Source organism: Cygnus atratus, chromosome 10 (assembly GCF_013377495.2).
Source record: "Cygnus atratus isolate AKBS03 ecotype Queensland, Australia chromosome 10, CAtr_DNAZoo_HiC_assembly, whole genome shotgun sequence".
Classification (NCBI taxonomy): Eukaryota; Metazoa; Chordata; class Aves; order Anseriformes; family Anatidae; genus Cygnus; species Cygnus atratus.
The window spans coordinates 4,857,587-4,867,117 of NC_066371.1; the positions used below are offsets into that span (position 1 = coordinate 4,857,587).

At 40.1% G+C, this 9,531-nt stretch overlaps 1 protein-coding gene across 37 annotated transcripts in view; it reads left to right on the forward strand.

The window, feature by feature from the left end:
- The window catches only part of FOXP1 (forkhead box P1), a 370,718-nt gene extending 361,906 nt beyond the window's left edge, over positions 1–8,812 (forward strand). For all 37 annotated transcript variants that reach the window (XM_035547093.1, XM_050712861.1, XM_035547101.2 and 34 more), the window contains one exon: positions 4,027–8,812. In XM_035547093.1, the coding sequence (XP_035402986.1) occupies positions 4,027–4,171 (145 nt within the window). In that variant the 3' untranslated portion in view covers positions 4,172–8,812. The remainder of the gene's footprint in view (positions 1–4,026) is intronic.
- The last annotated feature ends 719 nt before the right edge of the window (positions 8,813–9,531 follow it).

A 9,531-nucleotide genomic window follows, 5' to 3' on the forward strand; every position in this document is an offset into this window, starting at 1 on the left:
CCCCTTAAAATGGTGTTTCTAAGTAGTTTGAAGGGATCTAAAGCCAGAACACCATTCAGACGTCACAGGGTTTGCCCTGTTTAGTAAATAAAATCACTAGTCAAGAGCAGTTTTGCAGACACTGTGCAACCTGTGATTTTCAGTGAGCAGGCCTCGTTACTGACATTTTCAATTTTTTTCTCAGAACAGATTTCCTTGTCATAATGCAAATTATTTTTAAACAATTTCAGTACATTAAAATAAATCAAGCTTTAAACTTTATTGTAAGGTTTAGAAGACCTTGTTAACATGACAGCTAGGAAGTCTAACACTTTAGCTGAAGTCTTATTACCGCTCATTCGTTTCCTTTTTATGACACATTGAACCTCGGCTAGGGTTTTTTTTTTGTTGTTTTTTTTTTCCTCTCCCTCCTTTTGAAACACTAGAAAGTAGTCGCATAATTACAGCTTGGGGACATAACACTTTCATCCTGATATGCTCCAAAGGTAGCCACAAAGCAAACTACTCCATGCTGTGTGCACCACCAGAACTCAGTGGCTTTAAACAACAGTCAGCTTTATTAAAAACTCCTCTGTTCCCAGAGTGGACAAACAAAAGAATTACTCAGATGTGAAAAGAAGGGGAATCTGTGTTCAGCAAGGTTATTTATTGTTAACCCCTTCTGGAGTCTTAGGCATCTACTTAAAAGGAACGGGCTGAAATTCTGCTACTACAAAAAAGAAATAGGAAACCCTTTTTTTTTCTTTCTTTCTTTTTCCCTCTCTTTTGTTTCTTTTTTCGCCTACACCAGCATTTACCTTTTCTGTAGTTCAGATACGATGGGTTTTCCTCCCCTGCTTGGGAGATGGAAAACAAAGATTCAGACTCACTTGAGAGAGAGAAAAGTCTCCCTTTGCCTTTGAGCATATTTAAACCGAATGTTGCCAGTTGCTCTGAAATGTTTGAGCAAAATCACTAATTCAGTACGGTTTCCTCCTCACGTGCCGCTTTGTGGTTATGACTGACAGAGTATGCAAGGAGATGAATTATTTTTGTTTTCCATGCAAATCCCTCCCTGGGGGGTTGCATTACCCAGATATAACCCTCCTAATTTGGGGGATGGAGTTTTTGCCAAGCTCGCTGTCTGATGCCCGTCCAACACGTGAGCTCTGGGAAGAGGGCGGTGTGGCTGTGCCTCCCTGTGCCTTTGTGGTCCTCCCTGGCGATGTCTCGCTCAGGGCTCAGCAGCGTAAGTTAATGCTTGCTTTGCTTTTCACTCCTTACGTTTTGCTTCAGCTTCTGGGAACCGAACCAAACCTCAAAGAGAAACTCACTTAAAACCACCTGGTTTCACCTGCTTTCATAACAAAACCATAAGGTGGTCAGGGTTTGCTTTGGAAAGGTTCAGAGCCCTTTGAAGGAGCTTTCAGAGAATTTCGGGTTGTTGTGTGCACAGTGGGTACCTCCCTTATCTGCTGGCACCCGTTCATTTCTGCCCACGAAGCAGTGCAAGGATGTGGTGGGAGACTGCGACGTGGTCCGTGCATGAAGAAATTCCCTTCCACATGCCGATGCCACCTCTGTGTTGTGTGAAGCACATTCTCCTCTTACCTTTGAAAATGTTCCATCTGCATTTCCAAAAATAATAATTAAAAAGCAAAAATAAGCCTGGTGGCAACATCAAAACCAAAAAGGCAACAAGCAAGGCTTCTAAATTAGAACGGCAGGAAAAAAGGATCCCAGCCATAAAGGCTGCATAGCACACACTTTACCGGTCTGGGTGTGTAGCCGCTCTTTGCCCCTTTTTCTTCTGTTTTTCATTTCACATTTTCTCCCAAGTGAGGGCCCCACAGCCTATTCATAATGTAAGTTTTTCTAGTTGCAACTAATCAGCATGGTTTCATGTTCGCTCGGGCCACGAGCCGCCAAGACACTCAGCACGTGCCCACCGGCGTGCTGGCTTCATCCAGCGGGCCGTTTCATGCACTGAAGAGGTTGGTTAGTTCTGAACCCCTGATATTTGAATCTTGTCCTCCTTTTATTTTTTTTTTTCCCTTTTTCGATAACTGTGTCAAAATGGCGTGAGCTACACCTCCATCCTCGTGGCAGCTGGGGTTTGCCAAGGCCCCACACGGAGCACTGTGGGGCAGGGGAGGGATATTTCCCGTTGGCACTGGTCCTCCCAGTTCATCAGCATGTCCCTCCCCAGGGACAGGGGATAGGTGTGTTGGTTTTAGGGATGCTTCTTCTGCCTTTAATGATGTGCAGCTAAAATAATTCAATGTGCAGAGGAACCTCTTTGATCCAGACATGTTTTGATAGGACTTGTATTTGTAAATTTAAAGGGAAAAGGTGTGTGTGTGCGCGGATACTGCTTGGCAGTAGCATCACTTCTCCCCGCCGTTCCTTGGTTGGACAGGCAGGAAGGTGCAGATAATGCCTAAGTATTGATCTAGCACTTCACAACTCAAGAAGCTGAAATATGCAGGGACTTGAAAGGCATTTGCAGCTCACATTAGAGATGTGTGTAGTCAGCAACTTAGGTGCTTCCCAAACTGAGCCAGGTTCAGGCTGAAATGAATAAACAGGGGGCAATGCGGCTTTGTACACGGTACCAGCGTATGGCTGGTTCGCCCTGATCTCTTGTAACAGGCAGGGCTACCTTTTCCCTGTTCAGTGATTTATTCTTCCTGTCTGTCAGTGCAACAGAGTACAAAAAGTATTGTTGTTCCTCTCTACGCAATATGTAAAATAAAATACAGCTATTTGAAATCATTCATTTCAAAGCAGAGCTGCGCAAGGAGAGAAAAAGTTCTTACAAGGAATGCTTGTACTTCGGATTACATTTTCAAGTAGCCTACGTGAAGGGGTTAAATCAGCTCACATGGAGAAAAAACAAGACTCTAGGAGGTAGATATCTACTCAATGAGAGACAGAGTGGGACTTGAACTCATTAACACTTTATTTTAAGGGATTGCCTACAACATCAATTATTTAGGAAGCAAACAGGGTCTCCATTGCTGTGTCTCATTATTAATACTTGGTAATGTCAATAAAATTCTACTTTCCTATAAAGTCCCACCAACAAGACACTATTGACTCACATGGCTATTTTACATTTCAAAAGCTGCCGAACAAAAAAAGAAAAGGTAATTTGTATTTGTATAGGATTTGTTGTAAATATGATTTACGAACAACATTTTTCAATTGTTATCATACCCGTTTTGAATGACCAAGCCCCGTTCCCCTGCGGGTTATTCATGTGCTATGCCATAATGAGAAATTTGGCAGATCTCATCTCTTTAGTACATCCTTGTGCCCACCATGAGCTGGGGATCATGTTCTGCCTTGTTTACAGCTGACAGCGTTATTATTCTCGTTAGGACTGTGCTTTCTTATCATATTGTTGTGTTGAGCGAGCCTTTTCCTCTCTGTTTGTGTTTCCTGGCAGGGCTTTTCTTCCCTTATTGACAGTTTGTAAAAATATGCATTAATTTGGAGTTTAAAGCATGTATCATGGTGTCTCTTTGCTGTGTTTGCTTGAAGTTGATTAATGATAGAACCTCACTTGGGGTCGTCCTCTGGAGAGTTGTCTCACAGGTTCTGCATGTTAACGAGAGACGCCGCACACACAGCGCGTGGTGATTAGCCCAGCCTCCGCCGGCTCGGCAGGCTGACAAACCGCCGCTTTGCTTTTCAGCTGCTTATTCCACTTATTTATCCAAAGATTGTGTTAATCAACTTAATATGTCAGCTGAGAGCGTTTTCTCTCAATCCTGAGGCGGAAGCCCCATCGAGGTGCTCCTCCCAGAATCTTTTCCCAGAGAAGCCGGGCGGTTGAGCGCTGCCTCCCCGGCGAAGGCTTCGCATGGCTCCGGTGCCTGGTGCCGACGTTGCGGGGCTGCTCCTTGGTGCCGGGAGCTCCGGCACCTGGCATGCCACCTCCCGACGCCAAAACCACCCCACGGTTCTCCCCAAACTGCCTGAGCTGTCAAAACCATTTCTTAACAAGCAACTTGCTGATTGACCGTGTCTTCATTTTTGCAGGCACCCCGTGCATGTCAAAGAAGAACCGCTAGATCCAGATGAAAATGAAGGCCCGCTATCCTTAGTGACAACAGCCAACCACAGTCCAGATTTTGATCACGACAGAGATTATGAAGATGAACCTGTAAATGAGGACATAGAATGAGTATGTCTGACATCATTATCCTGAGAATGAAGATTGGAAGAACACGTCAAACTTAGCTGTGAAATCTCTCCATTATTGTACAGTCTGGAGGATTCTCAGTCCACTTTGACAACTATGAAATATGTTAACTCTTAGTGCCATCAAGTATCCCATTTGGGAGTATTTTTGATTTTTCTACTTTTTGTTGAAAAAAGGAATTTGTACTCTGTGCATTGGATGGACTTGTTTGGTACTTGGGATTTTCCTCTCTTACAGTCAACATCAGTGTTGTAAATTCGCTAAACTGATTCACTTACATTTAGCAGCCAACTGTGGACTGCAGGTCCTGCCAATTTTGGACACTTGAGGACATCAAACTGAGCATGTACACCTGAACTGCAGATCAAGTCTTTGCCCAGATTTTAAGGATTCCAATGGACAACATATTTGCACAGTACTGCATGTTGATTATCACTGCCTTTACTCCATTTGTGTTGTTTTTTTGGTTTTTTTTTTTTTTTTTTTGCTTCCATTTGGGATGGGGAAGGCCTGTGTGTGCACGTGTGTGGATATGTGCGTGTGTGTGTGTGTGTGTGAGCGTGTATATCGGGGAGGGGTTAAAAGAAAAAATTATCCCAAACTTTTTAATGTATTGCTTTTATTCCCCCGCCCCACTTCTCCTCTACCATTTTAAGTTCTGACCTCAGGCCTCATCTGGGCCCAGGGCCTCTCGGAGGCTTCAACGTTTTCTGTACTTTGTGATGAATGTTAATAGGTGTTTTTATTATACGAAGCTGAATGTCATTGAATTGTTTGTAGTTTTTTCTGTCATTCATTCCAGTTTCCTTCAGATGCCACCATGTTTTCTTTAGCTATGGAAAACATTCCATTTCGGTGTCTCTTTTTTTGTTGTTTTTTGAAAAGGTCCCAAATGCTGCACTATACATGTGGAAGGGTTGTCCAACGGAGAGAGAGAAACGAAGTACTGCAAGAATGAGAATGAATGACAGATGAACATAGAAACACTGTAGGAAGCAACACAGATTCATTCCACAAAGCAGTATTTTTTTTGGGTTTGGTTTTTTGATTTTTTTTTGGCAGCAATGGTGAATATTAGCAAATGCCACAAAATTGAACAGCACAAAGAAAAACGTATGCAGCACCAACAGAATTCACTTATATTAGAGAATGAATAGTACAGTGGCAGGTTCTCGGTTGTTTAACGTGAGTTTTAATGGGTCAACAAATCTTTCTGGAATATCTAAGATTACCGAGATGGGCACCTATACATTTATTATTACTTTTTTTTTTCTTTTTGCATTTGCATTTGCAAATAGTGGTTGGAAAGATGACTTCATTAAATTGTTATTGTACGTGGTGATGTTTCACGGTTAAACATCAGTTCAGGATTGCTTGGTGGCATTAATCTGTTTGAATACAAATTAGATTTCAGATTGAACTTGTTATGGGAGTTAATAAGGACAGAGACCCACTAATGCTAAAGTGTTAATTTCAGCTGTGCAAATCCAGTACTGCAGTTAAGATTGTTATGCAATATTACACCAGCCAGTATCAAAACCGCACCGTAGGAAACGGGAAATATAGGAGAGAATTCGGGGCTTGTTAGGCAAAACTGGCAATGCTCTTCAAAGCAAACATGACATACAAAATTTGTTGCTATAGGTCAGTAAACCTTGGTCACCAAACACCTAAATATTTTCATTCTGCAACCACTTTTCCGTCACTCATTTATTTATGTAGGACTGTAGCTTTTTTATTATTTCAAAAAGCCTTTCAGAGCTTAATTTATATTCTTCTTTGTACCTTTTTTTTTTCCTAAAATTACCAAAGATATTACACAAAGGTAAATTATGTTCTCTGTTATATGCTTTATCTTGTGAAGCCAAATATCCTCTTATTGTTGATCAAAGGAGGTTGAAGAATTTAGAGGGAAATGACAAGATGTGGGCTATTGCTAACCTGAGAGGGAAACTGCTCCTTTATTCTAGAAAATTTAGAAGGCCAAGTAGATGTCTGAACCAAAGTTGTTACTTTTTATTTGTAGCTCTTTACAGTGACCAAAATGAAATTCTGTAAAGAGGAATCAGGAGAGCTTTTGAGGCTAAAACTAGGAAACAGTGTTACTAGGGGAGCTAGAGATGGAAGCTGAGAAAGCAAAGATGCAGCTATTTTGCAGAAAATTAGGGTATCAGATAAAGGAGACAGTTTAATAAGACACAGAAGAGAACAGAAAGGCTCCCGCAACGTAACTGGACCACACAATAGTATTTCTAGAATTAAAAGAAAAAAAAAAAGGTCTTTGGTTCTACAGATTGTGTGCCACTTCTGTTTTGGGATTGTGCTAGAATGACTGCTTTAATTTTGTTTGATCTTGGCAAATTCGCTCAGTTTTGTTTAGTTTTTGGTCAGCATTTTTCATAAGGAAATAACACTCCTGTCCACTCATAAGCTTTGGTACAAGAAATTTTATTGGCAGTTACTTTTATAAAATTCAACTCTGCATTCTGTTTCAAAACAAAAAAAAAGAAGAAGAGAAAAGAAAAAAAAGGGCAGTCTGTGGTCATTTGAAACATTTTTTTTTTTTTAAATTATATCCAGGCAGCTTCGTGACGTGCCGGCGGTAGCCAGATGGGGATCATGAGAATTGAGCCCTGTACTTCTAAACTGAGTGGTTTGCTGGTTAGTTCGGTATTCAGAAGGGGGATAAAAATCTGGTAGATTAGTTCATTCTCAGCATGTGTAGCTAGACATGAGTAAAGATAACAGCATGAGAAACTGTTAGTACGCATACCTCAGTCCAAACTGTTAGGGAATGAGTAAATAAAAAATACATTTCACTCAGTTGCACTTAGTTGTATGTCTTGCATGCTTAGTCTAAAGACTGTAGCAAAAATAAAAAAAATAAAAAAAGAGAAAAAGAAATAAAAAATTAGATTTTAACATATCTGGCAGGTGTCGCAGCCTTGCAGAAGAACCAACTGAAAATCTCAGGCTTTACATCAAGCAAACTTCACTATGATTTTTACAATTCTGATTCTGTATCCCTTTGGATATACGGTTGCTTCTTTAGGGAGGGGTTTATTATGTTGTACATATATATCCCACTGTGTCTGTGTGAGCCTTTGTCTTTTGGGGGGAGGGTGGGGAGGGAGGAAAAGGTGGAAAGGTCCTTTTTTTAGATATCATTCCTCAAAAGGAATAAATGCAGACCTGTTTGTCAAAACACCTTTTGCTTTTTGTGCAACTGCTTTATATTAACTATACTAAAAAAATAGCTTTGAAAAAAAAACTACTGTATGTAATGGAATTGCAGAATACGCTGCACATGTATTTTATTTAGTTATCCTTGCTTTAAGAATATTGGATGACATTTGCTGACATGTGGGAGAAAATCCCTGACTTTTTTTTCAGCTTTTAAATTGTAACATAGTTGACAGATTTTTTTTTTCTCCTGTTATCATTGATCGAAGCATTTTTGTACAGTTTTTGTGTTTAAGCTGTTTTTTTGATACTTTCCCACCCCTTCTGTTATCTTACCACTGCCTTTTCTGGCTGTCTTAAACAAAGTTCATATATTTGAAAGGAAAAAAAAAAGTCATTTAAAAAAAAAATGTTTTTCTCCTGCTGCAGTAAATATTTTGCATGATGAGTTCCAGGGTCACACTTTCAAAGTTTATCAGTGAAGTAGTGATTAATAATGGGGGAGTGTCAAACTATTGAACTTTTGTATAAAAAAAAAAAAAAACTTTACAAGGTGCCAAGATGTAAAGACAATTTGTTACATGTTTTTTTTCTCAAAGAAAAGCGTACATTATGAAAGTAGTACCATGTATCAGGTAAATCGCTGTCAGGAATGAGAGTCAAAGCCTTCCTTGTCCACAAAAAAAAAAAAAAAGTTTGTAAATGTAAAACCTGTTAGGTTTCTGCATTCAGCTAGAAGTGAAATGAAAAATCAAGGCTTATGTAGAGTAAGTGACCACAAAATATGACCTTTTTTGATTCTCACTCGCAAGAGTCCAGCCACAATTCCTGTAATTCCCCTCTTCTGGAGACCTGACTTCAGGAAGAGACTGGGGCAGGGATTCTGATTCTACAAATATTGCAGATCATTAGATATTTTATATATATACACACATAAAATATATATATATAAAGTTTTTAAAAATAATTTTGAACTATTGTAGTTTTCAGATTGCCAATAATCTCACGTTCATTACAGCATGGAAAAAAAACTCTTTTGAAATCCTTTGGTACCTTTGGTTAATGAACTCAGATTGAGTTTTTAGATGTTTCAGAAGTCATTTAGTATTCTAGTCTTGCGAGGTGAATTTGCAGTAATGACTGCATTTTAATGGACCCAGAACAGGTAACAAACTATCTTCTACCCATAAGCCTTGATGAAAATGGTACAGTCCAGACTGTTAGCATGGTGCTTTGTGTGTATGTGCTGCCAGTAACAAGAGTTTTTTTTTTTTTTTGATAAGGCATAAAAGAAACTCATTCCTTACATCAACTGTAATTCCATCATTCCATGTCTGTTGATACAGACAATAAAAAATGTTGTGTAGTCAGTACTAATTACTGACATTATAGCATTCTCAAATGCAATAAAAATGCTGGTTGTTCACACTGGTAATGCAAGTTGCCATGTCCGAAGTTTTTGTTTTGTTTCTCCCCTCCCGATGACTCCCGTGTCGCATCCTCTGCAGCTCTGGGCCCCAGCGCAGACCCCAAGGAGCAGTTGGTTGCATCTCACCCATGTCCCAGCACATTCATGGACAGTCTCATTGCTCTCGTTGGGTCTCCCCACCCACATCAAATCACAAGATTTCAGCAGCAGTTTCGTGGCTGGTCTGAACAGGGTGGTTATTTAAGTGTTGAGCACTGGAAATGAGGAGGATGCTGTCACTGGAAAAAATTCATCTGCTTTCCCAAGCAAGTCCATCGGTGTTTGGCCATTATGTTCATGGGGAGCTGGGGGTATTTGCTTTCTCACCAGACTCTACTTCAAAGGTGAAAGCATGAAAGAAGGGTTTGGGTCCTAATCATGCAAATCCTTCCAAATGGGAAACCGTAATGGGAGCTGTGCTGCTGGCTTCAGGAGGAAGGGCTTGGCAGGTATTGTACATAGGCAAAACCAGGACTGCACGATCAACCTCTCAGTCCACACCACCACAAGAGCAAAATTCCAAGTTTATGCTGTCACCTGAGAGAAACTTTGAAGGAAAAACCTACTTTTCTTTTGAGTAAGCACACATTTATTTTCTTCATCAAGTTTTATAAAGAAAAATAAAATGTTTAATAACTAGCATTAGCAGCAAACTAAAATTTCAGAGGAGAGTTTTTTTTCATGAATAATT